The sequence below is a fragment of the Onychomys torridus genome, chromosome 22, assembly GCF_903995425.1.
Source record: "Onychomys torridus chromosome 22, mOncTor1.1, whole genome shotgun sequence".
NCBI classification, from domain to species: domain Eukaryota; kingdom Metazoa; phylum Chordata; class Mammalia; order Rodentia; family Cricetidae; genus Onychomys; species Onychomys torridus.
The window spans coordinates 25,519,471-25,537,348 of NC_050464.1; the positions used below are offsets into that span (position 1 = coordinate 25,519,471).

Sequence of the window (17,878 nt, forward strand, 5' to 3'; positions counted from 1 at the left end):
TCTCTGTGAGTTTGAGGCCAGCCTGGTCTACAAAGCAAGTTCCAGGACAGGCTCCAAAGCTACAGGGAAACCCTGTCTCGAAAAACCAAAAAAAAAAAAAAAAGTTGAGGCCAGCCTGAACTACAGTGAGACCCTATCTCAACGCAAAGCAAAACAAAATAAAAAATCTCCTACTTAAAGAAAATAGAGACCTTTCACAAAACAAAAATAAAATAAAATGAGGAGCGGAGACAGGCAAGTTACCCTGTGGCACCCTAGCCCTCGCTAGCACATAAATTTGAAAATAATAACAAGCTCAATGGTGTGCTAGGTGAAGGCTGTGGTCTTGAGGACTTGGTGTTTCAGAGCAGGGACTTTCCCAAGACTTACCTTTCTGCCTACAACCCCTGTGCCTGACTTGTCTCCATAGACCTGTGCCATGCGCTGAACCTGGCTCTTGCCAGGATCCCAGGCCTCTCATTTTCAGGCTCAGAGCCTCTCCATATGGGATTCCATAGTCAGGACTGTATTTCTACCTCAGGCTGTTTGTTCATTTGTTTAAGATGGGACCTCCTGTAGCCAAGGCTGACCTCAAACAAACTAGGTAGCTGAGGGTGACTTTGGGTTTCCAATTCTCCACTTTTGAGTACTTGCATTGCAGAGGAGCACCAAGGTTTTGTGGGGCTGGGGATGGAACTTGGGGTTGAGCACGTGCTAAGGGGCATGCTACCTACCGAACTACATCAAAGCCCAGTTATAAACACCTTCTGTGTCTCAGTCGTGTATGTTTTCATGATGAAACCCACCTTGTTTTAACAGTGTTATTTTCTCTCCTTGCTTGGTAAGAGATTTTATAGGGAAAAAGAGTAGGAGAAGGGTAAATAACCTCCCTGAGAAGTGCCAATCTGTGTGTGATCTGCACTGATAACAACGTGTGAACATTTTGTGTATGGGTGGCAATTTCCTCTTAGCAATTCGTTACTATTCCTTAAAAAAAGCTACAATCAGGAGTCATTTTTTTTAAAATTTCAAAGCGAACATGGAGCCCTGGATTCTGCATCCACCACAAGAACATTTAATGTAGTTTCCACATGCAGAAGGCATAATGTCAGAAGATTAGTCTTTTTATTATATTAACCAAAGAACAAGAGGTCTTTTTGTAGCTGAGGTCTGGTCTGTCTTTTCCTTTGTCTTTTCCTTATCTTGTGATGCCCACAGTCAGAGATCAAATGCTGTACCATGGGGCCATGCGTCCACCCCTCCTCGAGTACGGTGACAGCACCAAGCTAAGCCCCAGGCGCTCCTTGGTGGATTCTAGGCAGGTGCGCTACAGCTGAGTCCACCCCCGACCTTGTCATCCCCTCCCAACCCCCTTTTCAGTTTTAATCTATAAAAATGGGTCTCTTACAGAGACACGCCTATTTCAGAGCTTGTGCCTAAAAGGATGCTGGCCTTTCCTATCAAATAATTAGTCATATTAAGTAATAAGTTCTCACAGGTATTAAAATGGAATCTTAATATTCTCTCCCTTCCTCTTAAAGTATCACATAAAGCCCTTTAGATTTTTCATTAGATCCCAGAGAAAGAGCCCTGAGAGATGAGTGAACAGACACATTCAGAAGTCTCTAGGTATGGCCATTTCTTCCCGCCACAGAGTTCACTTGGCAGCTTAATTAATTTTGAGCAGAAAGGGGAACCGAAAGGGTCATCTGACTTTTTACACTTGTATTAGAACGTGCATTTCTCATGAGAATTGTAGCAAGATTGTGCTGGGATTAGCCTGTCACTACACCCAACTTAATTACCTCTCTAGAAATAAAGGTGGAGAAAATGCAGGTTTAAGGTTTGAACTGGATTCCCTGCTTAAAACCACATTTACTTTTTTAAAAGTATGTCCTGAGGAGAGAGACAGACAGACACTGTGCATGCAGTGCCCAAAGACACCAGAAGAGGGCACCAGATCTCCTGGGACTGGAGGTAGATGGTTGTAAACTGGCACGTGGGTATTGAACCTGGAACCTCAGCAAGAGCAGCTAGTGCTCTATCTAAACCACCGAGCCATCTCTGCAGCCTCCATATTCTCTTCTGAAGCTACAAAGTGTCAGGCATGGTGGTAGGGTGGGGGCTTCAAAGCCTATCCCAGCACTCAGGAGGAAGACCCAGGCCCATCTCTTTTGAGTTCAAGGTCAGCCTATTCTACATAGTACATTCCAAGCTAACCAGGGCTACATGGTGAGACACTACTTCAGAAAAAAAAGGGGGGGGAGGGGAGGGGAGAAGGAGGAAGAGAAGAAACCACAAGAGCACTAGAAGTGGGTCCTGTAATCTTTCTAATCTAGGATTACTGATATTTGATCACACTTTGGTAATAATTAGGCAAGATTAACAAGGCTACAGCCTGAATCAAGCCTGCCTCCAAAACAGAGAACATAAAATTAAAAACCAAAGCTGGCTTTTCCTCCGGGAAGATTAAGACCGCACTGCTCAAAACACATTATCACCATTCACAGTCCATGAATCAAAGTCTCCCCTCCAAAATCAAAAAGAATTCTATAAATACAGCTGAGTAAGAAACCTTTATATTATTTATACATATTTGTACTTGAAAAAATCGAATCAAATAAAGGTATTGGGCTGAACTTTATTGGAAAATCCACCCACCAGTCCTGTACAAAAATGTGTATTAAAAACAACTTTGCTTTCAAATTTAATAACTATCCCCCAGCCTTTAAGATATGAAAACAAGTTAGTCTCATCTTTTATTAGGTTTATGCCAGTATCTCCTACATCCTCATCCGAGACAAGGCCATCGAAGCTACCTCGCAGTGTTTTTCTTCCTTAGTGTTCCTTTTTTTAATTTATAAGATTTATTTTTAATTACATGTACATGTGCAGGTGTGTGTGTGTGTGTGTGTGTGTGTGTGTGTGTGTGTGTGTGTGTACACATGAGTGCAGGTGCCCATGGAGGCCAGAAGAGGGCACCAGATCTCCTAGAGCTGGACTTACAGGCAGTTGTGAGCTAATTGTTGTTAGTGCTGGGATCTGAACTCAGGTCCTCTGCAAGAGCATATGTTCTTCATTGCTAAGCCGTCTTTGCAGTTCTCATTTTTTTTTTTTTCAGATTTATTTATTTGATTGTATGTGCATGACTGCTTTGCCTGTAGGGACGTGTTTGTACCACATGCATGCTTGAGGCCTGCAGGTGTCTTAAGAGGGCATGAGAGCCCCTGGAAATGGAGTTAAAGATGGTTGTCAGCTGCCATGTGGGTGCTGGGAACCAAACCTGGGTTTTCTGGAAGTGGAGTAAGTGCTCTTAAACACTGAGCTGTCTCTCTGGCCCCTAGCTGTTTGTTTGTTGGTTTGCTCAGATGCCTACTATTCTTGAAAGAGGACTGCCCAAGCGCAGAGCATATAATATATTAAATATATTCAGTAGCATATACATATCGGAGGCAGGTGTGGTAGTACATGCTTTTCATCCCAGGACATGATAGGCAGAGGTGTGTGTTCTCTGTGAGTTCTAGGCTAGCCTGGTCTACATAGTGGAACATTGTTATACCCATACATTAGTACACCTCTCAATTCCCACAAAAGCATCTTTTTGCTGTAGATGGTATTGAACACAGAGACCCACAACTGGTCACAGTGCAGAGAATTAGAGACTGGAATCCTCAGCCTTCAAGAGTACAGCTGTATCACATTCCCTCTTCCCAAGGTTCAGGTATCATTACAGAAGAGAGGGTGGGGAGACCATAAGAGCCGGAGGCGGGGGTAGGGGGGGTGACTATAAGAAAACAATGTTTTCTTATATAGCAGGGCAGTTGCATATATTGACTCACAGCCGTTGAGCTAAAGCCAGACAAGATCTCAGCTTGAGAACTGGAGAGATGGCTCAGTGGTTAAGAGCACTGGCTGCTGTTCCAGAGGACCCAGGTTCAAATCCCAGCAACCAGATGGCAGCTCACAACTGTCCGTAACTCCAGTTCTAGGGAGATCTGAGAGCCTCACACAGACATACATGCAGGCAAAACTCAGTGCACATAAAATAAAAAATGGAGGGGAGGAAGGCACAAAGTCTCATCCTTAGCAGATGACTCCTGGGAGAGAAAGAGTCCATTTTTTTTTTCATGTGGCCCCTGGTAGTTTGACCACACTTCACAGTAGTTCCCACATGAAAGAGTATATGTGGGGCTGGGGATTTAGCTCAGTGGTAGAGCCCTTGCCTAGCAAATGCAAGGCCCTGGGTTTGATCCTCAGTTCCACATATAAAAAAAAAAAGAGAGAGAGAAGAGAAGAGAAGAGAAGAGAAGAGAAGAGAAGAGAAGAGAAGAGAAAGAAAGAAAGAAAGAAAGAAAGAAAGAAAGAAAGAAAGAAAGAAAGAAAGAAAGAAATAGAGAAAGAATATGTAGAGGCCAACTGGACTGAGAACACAAAGTTGTGTGGGTAGGGAAGAAAGGTAGATCTGGGAAGAGAAATAGTTGGGGGTATGAACATGCACAATAACATTGTATGGGGCTGGAGGGACGCAGACAGTTCTTTTTTTTTTTTTTTTTAAGATGTATTTATTTATTTTACATATATGAGTGTTCTATTGACTTTTTACCAGCAGGGGACATCAGATCCCATAGATGGTCGTGAGCCACCATGTGGTTACTGGGAATTGAACTCAAGACCCCTGGAAGAGCAATTAGTGCTCTAAATCACTGAGCCACCTCTCCAGCACAACAGACAGTTCTTGCAAAGGACCTGGGTTTCAGTCCCAGCACCAACATGATGGCTTACAGCTATCTGTAATTCTGGCTCCAGGAGGCTCAAGCACCAGACAAGCATGTAGTACACAGACATACATGCGGAGGAAAAAAAAAAAGTTTTAATTTTAAAGTTTTTTTCATACACTGTATGAAATTCTCAAAGAAGTAAAGAAAAAATATATAAGCATCGCTAAACTTTTTAGGGTAGCCACAGTGGAGAAAGGCAGCTCCCAACTGTGCCTGCCATACCGCCACGGCCTAATAGACTTACTTCTTCCCCGTCCCCAAGCCCCTCTAAAAAGATATCAGAAGAACACATACCCACTGCGCCTGTGCTGTGCCCTTCATCGCCTCTGTGAAAGCCACGGCAAACCTAGTCAATGGACAGAGATAACAGTCAATTAGGCTAGAATTCAATTAACACAACTCTGAAGCAGCACTTCCTAACGGCCCATGAGAGACGGACAGGACAAGGTTCCATCCACCGTCATTACTCCCGGTCACTGCCCATTAGGCCTCATCTCCGCCCACCCACACCAGAAAGAGTTGTGTGAGGGAAATAAACTCAGCGAAGCTCAAAACTCCTTATTTCTCTTGTTCCTTTCAACTAACGCTAAGAAAAAAAAAAAAAAAGCAGAGATTAAAAAAATCAAAGGCTGGAGCTGAGGAGGTGGCTCAGTAGTTAACATTTACCGCTCTTCCAGAAGACCTGGATTCAGGCCCCAGCAACCATGTGCATGTGTGCGTGCGTGCATGCGTGCATGCGTGCGCGCAGTGGCTCACAGACACCTGTAACTAGCTCCAGGGGACCTGACACCCTCTTTGACACCTGCATGCATACTAACATACATTTACATTTAAAATTAAAAATCAGGGGGTTGGGGATTTAGCTCAGTGGTAGAGCGCTTGCCTAGCAAGCGCAAGGCCCTGGGTTCGGTCCTCAGCTCTAAATGAATGAATGAATGAATTAATTAATTAATTAATTAATTAAAAATCAGAAGTCAGGAAACACAACTCAGTAGGTGACATCGTTAATATGCTATGAGCACTCCAGGACACACAGGAACTTGCCCAGGGAATGCTGTGTGTGCTATAGTGCCTATATCTGCCCAGGATGCCAGCATGACAATGGGAACACCTACATCTTAAATCCATGGGGTACACACACATAGATTCAGGTTTATATATACAAATAAATTTTAAAAAGCAATAGAAGGAAAAGTAAGTCCTAAGGGGCTCCAGCGCTAAGAAAATGGGGAACCTCTATTTTTTTTTTTTTTTTTTTAAGCTGAGGATCGAGCCCATGGCCTTGCGCTTGCTAGGCAAGCACTCTACCACTGAGCTAAATCCCCAACCCTGGGGAACCTCAATTTATGACTGTTTGCCAGGCCAGCAGATGGCTGAGCAGGAAGAGGCTTGCTGCCATGCCTCATCACCAGAGTTTGATCCCCCTGGAATTCACATGGTAGAAGGAAAGAACCAATTCCCACAAGTTGTTCCCTGACCCCCACATGAGAGCTGTAGCACGTTCACACACACACACACACACACACACACACACACACACACACACACACACTAAATAAATAAATAAACGTATTTAAAAAGATTGCCAGCCGGGTGGTGGTGGCACACGCCTGTAATCCCAGCACTTGGGAGGCAGAGGCAGGTGGATCTCTGTGAGGTTGAGGCCAGCCTGGTCTACAGAGCGAGTTCCAGGACAGGCTCCAAAGCTATAGAGAAACCCTGTCTAGAAAAACAAAAAACAAAAAACAACCAACCAAACAAAAAATTGCCTTTGCCATGAAAAGAACGTTAACAGATACATTTTAACAGAATGGTATAGAACATTTCTTGCACAGGAATTGGATTTTTTTTTTAAACCAAACCAGATGAGAAAAACCCATAACTGAATTATCATGGCATCAGATAGACTTTAAGGATTAGCCATGCGTGTAATTCTATGATAGTCATACAGAAAGATTTTAAGAATGATTTCAGAGTTGGGATATCTCTAAGGGTCCTAGTCACTCTTTAATTACCATCCTGATAGGGTATAGAATCATCTAAGAGACAGCTCTCTGGACATATCTATAAGAGAATGTAATCAGAGGTGGAGTTTTCTGTCCCATATGCCTGATTACACTAGGCAGTCACTTCCCAAATTACCACACAGAGGTTTATATTAATTACAAATGATCGGCTGTTAGTCCAGGCTTATTACTAACTAGCTCATACAACTTAACCCATTTCTATTAACCCATGTACTGAGTGCGCCAAGGCTCATACCTCTATCCCATTTTGTATATCTGGCTTGTTCTCTGTCTGGCTCATGACTCCCATGACTCCGCCCTTCTTCTCCCTGTATCTCCATTTGACTTTCCCGCCCAGCCTTATTCTTCCTGGCTATATATAGGCCAAATCAGCTTTTATTATCAACCAATGAGAGCAACACACATGCACAGCAAACAGAAGGATCCTCCCACAGCAAGGGAGTATCTAGATTAGGAACACTGAGTTGGGGAAACACACCCTAACTGTGGGCAGCACCATGCTAAAGGGCTGGGGCCATGGGCTGAGGAAAAGGGAGTGAGCTGCGCATCAGTGTCCATTGTTTTCTGCTTCCTGACTTGGGGACACTACATGACCAGCTGCCTCACATTTCTGCCACCGTGCCTTCCACACCAGGATTGACTGAGGGGTACCCTCAGACTATAAACCCTTCTTTCTTTATTATTATTATTTTTGAGATGGGGGTTTCTCAGTGTAGACCTGGGCTGGCCTTGAACTTAGATCCTCCTGCCTCTGCTTCCAGGGTGCTGCTATAAAAGGTATGTACTGCCACCACACCTAGGTCCTCCTTAAGTTGCCTTTGTCAAGGATTTTGTCACAGCAGTGACAAAAATTTCTGAGAGAAACTGTCCTGGCTAGTTTCATGTCAACTTGACACAAGCTAAAGTCATCAGAAAGGAGGGGGGTCTCAGTTGAGACAATGCCTCCATGCGATCCAGCAAGCCTGGAGGACATTTTCTTAATTATTGATTGATGGCAGGAGGGAACAGCTCATTGCTGGTGATGTCATGCCTGGGCTGGTGGTCCTGGGTGCTGTAAGAAAGCAGGCTGAGTAAGTCATGAGGAGCGAGCCAGTAAGCAGCACCCCTCCATGGCCTCTGCATCAGCTCCTGCCTCCAGGACCCTGCCCTGCTTGAGTTCCTGCCCTGACTTCCTTTGATGATGAACGGCAACATGGAAGTGTAAGCCAAATGATCCCTTTTTCCCCCAACTTGCTTCTTGGTTATGGTGTTTCATTCTGTGACTGGGGCAGAATCAAACATGCATGTCACTGAGTAGCAACCATTCCAGATAAAGAATGCAGAGCTAAGACTGGCATTACACACTGACCCATATCCGGAGTGCAATGGTTAAAACTGTATTGGCAATGAGGAAAAGAATAGGAGATCAAAAGTGAACGCAAGGCCAGGTGCTGACTCAAACACATCCAAGATCTTCATACAGCATAATGGTGGCAAGGAATGGGTTAAATACATCGAAAAGGTTCCTGCCTTCCTACGCAGGATATATCTGAAAAGATGTAATAATAATAAAAGACTGGGGCTGCCTGGAGAGATGGCTCAGAGGCTAAGAGCACTGGTTGCTCTTTCAGAGGACCTGAGTTCGATTCCTGGCACCCACATGGTGGTTTAGAACCATCTATATAACTCCAGTTGCAGATGATCTTACACCCTCCTCTGGCCTTTGAGAACACTGTACACACATGGTGCACAGATGCACATGCAGAAAAGCACCCAAACACATGAAATAAAAATAAAGGAAAAGCATTTTTAAATAAACAATAAGTGATGAGTATTATTTTTCAAAAATATATCCAGAAACAAAATGATACTAATGTTCAGATACACTTCATTTAATTTTGATATTTATAATATAATTACCAAGCATTTACTATGTCATAATTCTTAGAAGCTAAAAATCTAATCCAAAATTAAAATTGAATACTATACTGCATGGGATGAAAGTTTAAAATACTGAAAAAAAATTCACACAACCCCTATAGAAAAAAAAATACGCCAATTTAAAAAGTGTTTGATCAAAAATAAAATGCTCATTATAAAGCCAGACAAGGCCAATATATCTCGTTTATACAAACATGAGCTGTGTGCTGTCAGACAAGAAATCCATGAATTGTGCTTCTCTCTTGCCCACTGGCCTCAATCAATACCCCCCCAAATAAAAAAAATCAATATTTGTTTTAATAACAATGCAATAAATAGCCCTAAAGATAAGACTGCAAGATGGATCTGTTCAATAGTGTTTCTAGTAAACAGAATCACTTTCCTTCCATAGGACTGTGCAGCGTGAACCATGTAAATAGAAAGGTAATATGTTTTTAGAATGTGCAAGAAGTAGTGGTAGGAATATTCACTAATAGGTCACCTTTTTTTTTAAAGATGTGTGGGGGTGGGGGAGTGAGTGGAGGGTGAGGGGGTGTTTGCACTTGTGAGTGCAGTGCTCATAGAGACCAGAAGAGGGTGCTTATAGCCTGGTGCTTGAGTTATACTCCAGCTATATCAGGAACCACCTGATGTGGGTACATGGAAGAAAACTCAGGTCCTCTGCAAAAGCAGCTATTGCTTTTTATTAATGTTGTTTTTGGTGTGTGTGTGTGTGTGTGTGTGTGTGTGTGTGTGTGTGTGTGTGTGTGTTCCAGACAAGGTTTCTCTGCATGCTTTTGTCTTTGAAGATGTGCTTATTTTGATTTTCTGTGTATGAATGTTTTTCCCCGTGTGTATGTATGTGCATCACGTTCACACATGGCCCATGCAGGTCAGAAGGTCCTGGCCACAGCTAGTATCTGGGGCAGGGGTTCCCGCACTATCCATCCCCACAGAACTCATGAATGTGTCATCTTGGAGAAGGACCACCTGCAGGCAACAGAGCCATGCTCTTGGAGGCTCTCTGGTCCCGGATGGCTAGGAGTAATGTGTAAATGGAGGACTAAGCCAGGGTACAGAGTCCCCGCTGGCGACTACGCTCCCAAATGGTTTGCAGAGCTCATAAGGCGACACAGACAGGAGCCATAGTGAATAATAAATACCCATACTGAAGAATAGTTACAAGGATGACCCTTGGCTTGGGAAACCTAGCACAAACCTGCTTTTGCTCTTTTAAATCATCTACTCAGCTCTTCACTGTGGTACATTCCTGTAGTCCCAGAGCTTGGAAGATGAAGGCAAGAAAGAAGAGTTCAGGGTCATCTTCAGCTACCCATAGTGGTCAAGGCTAGCCTAGGCTACAAAAGACTCTTTCAGCATACTTCAGCATACACACACACACACACACACACACACACACACACACACACAGACATACACACCAAAAACACATGCTAGCTGTCTTCCAAACCCACAGAACACTTCTAGAATGTTCATGTGATATTACCATTCGGCCAGGTATGACTTCCTTGGTTTACAATGAGAAATGGTAGCAAAATAAAACTATAGTGAAGGACAGTTTTGTTTTGTGGACTTGTTGTTTGGAGACAGGGAACTTGCTTATGTAGACCAGGCTACCCTTAACTCTCTGATATCCACCTGCCTCTGTCTCCCAAGTTCTGAAATTAAAGGCATGAGTCACCACGCCTGGCAAGGGTCTTATGTTGATGGCGTGAACTTGCTCTCCCTGGTAGGACGAAAGCCCTCCCAAAGCAGAGCCTTACCTGGCTTCCTCCAGAACTTTCCCCATGACTTCATTTTTGTCTTTATGATTGGCATCTTCGTTTAAATCAGTTCCACCAAAGATGACCCCGAAAGGAATGCCATGACCTGCAAAATGATGACAAGTGGGACAGACTGGACATCAGGAGGCGTCCCTTGACAAGTGGCCCACAGCCATGAAGCAAAAAAAGCAGAAGTTCCCATGACACAGGAGTGTGTGGCTTGTTGATTTGTCTGTTTTGAAAGAGAGCTCTACAGCCCAGGCTGGCCTGGAACTCAGTGTTCCTGTCTCAGCACAACCAGGGCTAGAATTTCAGGTGTGCACCACCACTCCCAGATGTATGTGTGTGTGTGTGTGTGTGTGTGTGTGTGTGTGTGTGTATGATATGTGTGGGGGCATGCATTTGCCACAGTGCTAGGGTGGATGGAGGTCAGAGGACAACTTTGTGGAATCATTTCTCTCTGCCTTTATGTGTGTTCTGTGAACTGAACTTAAGTGGCTCAGCTCAGAGAGCAATTACCTTTACCTGGGGAATCATTTCACTGGCCCAGTGTTGTTTCTGAGGCAGGTTGAACCTGAGCTTATTTCCCTGAAGATGAGCCGGAACTCTTGACCCTCAGGCTTCCACCTGGGATGGGCCAGAGGGCTGCGATGTCCCACAAGCACCGCCACACCCAGTTTAGATCCCTCTAGGGATTGAAAACAAGGCTTTGCGCATGCTCGACAGACACTCTGCCAGCTGAGCTCCAGCCCCGGCCCCTAGGTGTGGTGTGTTTTGGTGTCGGTTTCATCCCGTGCAACTCTCCAGAGGGATAGCAGATATCACTGTTAGAAAACTGCACTGAGGGCCAGCGAGATGGTTGAGCAGACAAAGGCAAATGCCACCGTGCCTGACACTCTGAGTGCCATCTCTGGGACCCACATGGTGGAAGGGAGATAATGGACTCCTTTTAAGTTGTTCTCCTAACTTTCACAAATACCTCTTTCCAGGGCTACCATCACCATAACCACGCCCATCACCATGACCACGCCCGCCAACAATGCGACCACACCCACCACCACCACCACCACTCCACACACACAAATAAATATATGCACAAAGAAAAAAAAAACATGCCAAGTCCCACCCATGGTCCTCAGAACTAGTTTTCAGATGAATTTGCTTTCAGTTATATTCACAGAAAGTATCGTTCACCACCATCTGTCAAAGCCAAGCTCACCAATCCTGGGAAGAAATCAAAGAGCTCAGACAAAACCTGTTTATCATCCTCCAGTCTGCAGCTCAGCCTTGAGGAATGGGCAGCGCTATATAGACACTGGTACCTGGAAGTCACCAGGCATGGCCCCTCCCTCATGATCACCAGCTTCTAAAGTCAGCCATTCAAACTGTAGAACTCTGAGTGGCATCCCTGGCCCTGGATGTGAATACAACATTCTAAACTGAACTTCCCACTTAGACCTGGCTTGTCTAGAACTCAGAGATCTGCCTGCCTCTGCTTCTGGATTGCCCCATCGCCCCATCACGTTCAGCCTAAAAGTATCTTTGAATTCAAGTTCATCACAGATGGGGTGTGGTGGCACATCACATGGCTTTAATCCCAGCACTCTCTCTGAGTCCCAGGCCAGACTAGTCCACATAGCTACTGAGTTCCAGGTGTCAGCTACATGGGGAGACCCTGTCTCAAAAACAAAAGCGGTTCATCACGCACTGTGTCTGAGACAAAATATGGAAATAAGATGTCATCATTCAGGGCTGGAAAGATGGGTCAGTGGTTAAAAGCATCAGAGGACCCAGGTTTCCTAGCACCTATTTGCAACTCAACAGTCTGTAGCTCCAGTTCCAGGACCGATGACGACTTCTGGCATTCATCTGCAGGCCCGGTGTGCACATGGTGCACAGACACGCAGACAAAACACCCACACATAAAAATAATAATGGAGCTGGAGATGGTTCAGAGGCAAACAGCACTGCTGTTCTTGCAGAGGAGCCAGGCTTGATTCCTAACACCCATAAGACAGCTCACAGCTGTCTGTAACTCCAGTTCTAGGAGATCTAATGCCCTCTTGTAGATTCTGTGCGTACCTGGGATACATGCAGTGCACGTCTGTGCATGAATGCATCCATAGATGGGAAATTTTGTTTGTTTGTTTTTTGAGACAGGATTTTTCTGTGCAGTTTTGGTGCCTGTCCTAGACCTCGCTCTGTAGACCAGGCTGGCCTTGAACTCAGAGATCCACTTGACTCTGCCTCCCTAGTTCAGGGATTAAAGGCATGTGCCACCGCCGCTGCCACCGCTTGGCTCATGTGAAATATTTTTAATTTTAAAAAGTAATAAACATCTTTTTTAAAAATATATCATTACTCCTGATTGCTGTGAGAGACCTGGCAAAGATGGAGGATGTTCTTATCTTATTTCAGATAAGAACAGAAAACTGAAGCTAGATGGACTGGCCCACACTTGTGAGCCAAGGCAGGAAGATTGTCAGGAGCTCATCCCCAGCCTGGGCTACACAGTGAGTTCTAGACTAGCCTGGGCTGTAAAATGTAAGACCTTGTCTCAAAAGCCTGAGTGTATTGGTGCCTTCTGTAACACTAGCATTTGGAAAGAGAAGCAAAGAGGACCAACAGGTTAAGGTCAACCTTACCTATATTGTGAGTTCAAGGTCAGCCTGGGCTACATGACACCCTGTCTCAAAAATCTAAAACAACGATAAAAATGACAAACAGCTGTGGGCCAAAGAGATGGCTCATTGGATAAAGGTGCTTGCCACCAAGGCTGATGAACTGAGTTTGATTCTTTGGACTAACATGGTAGGAGAGAACAGACACCACACAGTCGTCCCCTGACTCCCACATGTGTGCTGTGGCACACACGCCCTACAAAATAGATCAATTTAATTTAAAACTTAAAGACAACCAAACTATAAGTCGTACCTAATTTTGATTTTAAAAACAACACAAGCTGGGCGGTGGTGGCGCACGCCTTTAATCCCAGCACTCGGGATTAAAGAGGCAGGCGGATCTCTGTGAGTTCGAGGCCAGCCTGGCAGCCTGGTCTACAGAGCAAGATCCAGGAAAGGCGCAAAGCTACACAGAGAAACCCTGTCTCAAAAAAACAAACAAACAAACAAAAACAAAAAACAAAACAACAACAACAACAACAAAAAAAAAAACCCACAAACTAACGAGCAATTATATGGGCAAGGCATTTGAATTGGATCCATATGAGTCATGGGGTGTTATCATAGACCGGTTAATCTTGTTCTTGGCTACCTGACCCTATCTGCTTCCATATTAGGTTCCAGCCTAAGGCATATTCGTAAGACTTCATTAAAACTCTGCAGCCTACATCGAATTAACTTGCAAGTTGTCTGTTTTATAGGCTAGTTAAAGCATATGAAGAGTTCCCAGAATGCACCCTGCAAAGTGCCCCAGCTATAGCCTCTCTTAGATAAGGACAACTATAAAGTCCTGTCATTAAACACTTGAAAAATTGATTGATTTGTACACAGGGGAAAAAAAAAATCTTTTACACTCAACCCCAGGAGGAAGAAACAAAGTTCCTCCAACTCAGAAGCAAACAGAACTGTGACATCTTCATGTTTATTTGAAGCAAAGGTCAAGAGTGGTGGAATTAAGCATATAAATTAAAGAACAAAAACAAGCCAGGTGGTGGTGGCATATGTCTTTAATCACAGCACTTAGGGGACAGAGGCAGGTAGCTAGATCTCTATGAGTTCAAGGCCAGCCTGTAGAGTGAGTTCCAGGACAGCTACAGCTACCCAGAGAAACCCTGTCTCAAAAAACAGAACAAAATAAGACAAACAAAAAAATCAAAACAAACAAACAAACAAAACCCAGTAACTGGACCAGTGTGAGGTGTGAAGCAGGTCCTTCCTGTCTCACCTGAATTTCGATGGCAAATTTGTCAGTGCTAATCAAAACAAAACCCTGCACAGCCCTTTGGCCTCCAGGATAACCTAGGGACTGGTAGCACAGACACTCACCCTGACTTCAAGAACCATAATCCTCCTGGTGTGGTGGTGCATGCCTTTAATCCCAACACTTGAGAGGCAGAGGCAGAAGGATCTCTGGGAGACCAGCTTGGCCTACATAGTGAATTTCATAGCAGCCAAGGCTACCTAGTGAGACCCTGTCTCCAAATGATGACAACAGAAAGGTATGAACAAAGACAGGGCGGCATGCTGTAGGGCCTAAAGTTAAGGTTATGAGCACAGAGGAGCCCTACAGTGTGATGCAGGTGGAGCCTGCCTAATCAAAACTCCAAAATGTGGGGTGATCCCAAACTGGAAAGTCTCTGAGGACTGAAATGAGACCACAAGTGGAAAATTCCACTCCCAACATCATAGATCAGGTCACTGTTACCAGAAGGGGCACATTGAAAATACTGTATGAAATCATTTCAGGAGCTGAGGATGCCTCTTAGCTGGCTGAGTGCTTGCTGCCATGTCTGAGGTCCTGTGTTCATTCCCCAGCACCACATAACTCGACATAACACGTGTCTATAATCCCAACACTTAGAAAGTGAAGCCAGAAGGATGAGAGAGTCAAGGCTATCCTCCGCTACGTAGTACGTTCCAGCCTGGGCTACATGAGAGTGCCTCAAATAACAAACCCAAATGACTCTAGGATGTGTGTACAAGGGAATGAGGCACATAAACGAACTTCATATTTTAACCTAGTCACTTCACTTATGTGAAGATACAGAATTTTTAAAAAGTAAAAAATAAAGATGAAGGGATGGAAAGATAGTTTACGTGGTTGAAAGCACTTGTCCACAGCCTGATGACCTACATTCAAACTTTGAAATTCACTTAAAGATAGAGAAGACCAAAGTCATCCTTTGCTTCCCATGTGAGTGTCATGGCATGCTAGCACATCACACACACACACAAATTTAAGGTTTTTTTTAAATAAAAATCCTTCTGCCGCAGACATTTCAGAAAAGAAATGCCCAGCTTGTACCATAACAACATGAAAAGGAGGAAGTCAGATGAAACTCTGCAAACATAGGAGAGCACAGACATAAAATGAAATCTATATTATAACCCCACCATGGGAATAAAATACGTTGTGTGTGTGTGTGTGTGTGTGTGTGTGTGTGTGCATGCATGTGCACCACTTTAAAAGAAATAACAGCATTATTTCACAAAGGGTATATCTCATGCCTGGCAGATCCGCCAACTAGGAACTGAACCCCATAACTGTCATGTGTGGCCTTTGCAGTCCCATCTCAAAGCCCCTGGGCAGCCGGAGAGGAGGGGTAGGCGAGGCACTTGATCTTGGCTCATTGATGTTCTCCATTCTGGGAAAACCTCAGACCATACCTGTGTGCTGCTGAACTTCTAATGGAATTGAGAGTCAGCCTTGGTCTATAGACGTCAGGGGAAAAGAAATGTTGTTTGAATATGTATATGTGATATGTGTGCTCTTGCACACCTGTTCACAACAGGATCACATGCATGTGGAGGTCAGAAGCTCAAGTCTGGTGTCTTATTCAGTCATTCACCTTATAAACCACAGCAGGGTCTGTCTCTTAATCTGTAGCTCTCCCATTCCACCAGTGGAGCCAACCAGCTTGATCCAGGGATCTGGTCTCTGCCTTTCTTGCACTGGGATTACGGCCAGGCCACCATGGTCACCTGACGTTACAAGGGTACTGGGGACTTAAATTGGATCATCAGGCCTGCATGGAAAATGTTTTATATGCCCAGCCATCTCCAGAGACACTCAGAATAAGTCCTTCGGGAGCACTGTCCTTACTTCTGGAAACAGTGGGTTCTGGTCAGGCAGGGTTGCAATAATTGGGCAGTGATTATACTCATCGACAGGCATATGCTGAGTGTCTGGGCAGACACCTCACCATGACAGTTAAAGGAAAAAAGAAAGAAAATTTAAATGTCTGGATTTTTTGTTTTTGTTTTTGTGGTTGTTGTTGTTTTTTGAGACAGAATTTCTCTGTGTCACTTTGGAGCCTGTCCTGGATCTCACTTTGTAGACCAGGCTGGCCTAGAACTCACAGAGATCCACCTGGCTCTGCCTCCTAAGTGTTGGGATTAAAGGTGTGCACCACCACCGGCTGGCTTAAATGTTCATTAATCAAAGACTCCAGATGACTTTGGGAAGCTGGGCATGATGATGTATACAAATGACCCCAGTACTCTCGTGCTGGAAACAAGAGATCAAAGTTCAAGGCTAGTGGGTATGAGGCCAGCCTGAGATATGTAAGACGAAAAGACAAAAAAAGAAGGCTAAGGAGTTGACTCAGTTGGCAAAGTGCCTGCTGTGCAAGACTGTAGATCTGAATTCAGATACCCAAAACCCACACACAGCAATGTATGCCTGCAACCCCAGCCTTGGTCGGGAGACTGGGGTGGGAAGAAGCAGATTCCTGAAAGTCACCAGTCAGTCAGCCTAACCAAATTGGTGACCTTTATGATCAGTTAAGAGTCTCTGTCTTATAAAATAAGGCAGAGGGCTGGCAAGATGGCTTGGGAGGCTAAGGCACCTGCCTTATGACCTGAGTTCAGTCCCTGAGACCTACATGGTGGGAAGAGAGAACCAACTCCCACAAGTTGCCATTCAGGCCTCGGGATGCACTGAGGCTTGCCTGCTGTGCCACTCCCACCATCCCAAAAGAGAAATATAAATTAATGTAAGAGAATAATAAAATAATGTAGAGAAGCAATTGAGAAAAGACACCAACCTCAGGCATACACAGAGACCCCAATATACACCTACATGCACATGTGTACACCACACACATACATACATACATACACATACACAAAGAAAAAAAGTAAAGGATGGGTGATGTATACATGTGCCGTCGTGGGAGAGAGTCCTCATATCTATCAGGTGTTACAATGACGATGCAGGATATGTATGTGCATGCCCTCAGTTACGCCATGTGCAGCCAGAGCTGTGCATAAATGTATGTATGAGTGTAAGCCATGGCCAAACTGCAGGGTGGTCACCTCCTCATGCTGATGGCTCAACTTAGTAGCTCCCACCTAGATGATGACAGAACAACTACGGAATTCACTGGAAGACTTTAATTTTCATTTTTTTGAGCCCTAAAAAACTTACTTTGTATTTGCCTAAGTTGGCCTCAAAATTGGAATCCTCCTTCCTCTGCTTCCCAAGTGCCAGCACCTACAGACACCTATCCCTATGCTTAGCATGTTAGGTGATTTCAGAGGCTGAGTCACAGAAGAGGAAGTGGCTTCTGATTTTGTCTCCCTGGAATGTTTTTGTTTTGTTTTGTTTTTTGTTTGTTTGTTTGAGGCAGGGTTTCTCTGTATAGTTTTGGTACCCATCCTGGGTCTCACTCTGTAGCCCAGGCTGGCCTTGAACTCACAAAGATCCACTCTTGGCTCTGCTTCCCAAG

At 44.5% G+C, this 17,878-nt stretch overlaps 1 protein-coding gene across 2 annotated transcripts in view; it reads right to left on the bottom strand.

The window, feature by feature from the left end:
- The window catches only part of Glt1d1 (glycosyltransferase 1 domain containing 1), a 70,123-nt gene that overhangs the window by 40,669 nt on the left and 11,576 nt on the right, over positions 1 to 17,878 (bottom strand). For both annotated transcript variants that reach the window (XM_036172465.1, XM_036172466.1), the window contains 2 exons: positions 10,468 to 10,573; positions 5,052 to 5,103 (listed from right to left, as the gene is read on the bottom strand). In XM_036172465.1, coding sequence (XP_036028358.1) covers positions 5,052 to 5,103; positions 10,468 to 10,573 — 158 coding nt within the window. The remainder of the gene's footprint in view (positions 1 to 5,051; positions 5,104 to 10,467; positions 10,574 to 17,878) is intronic.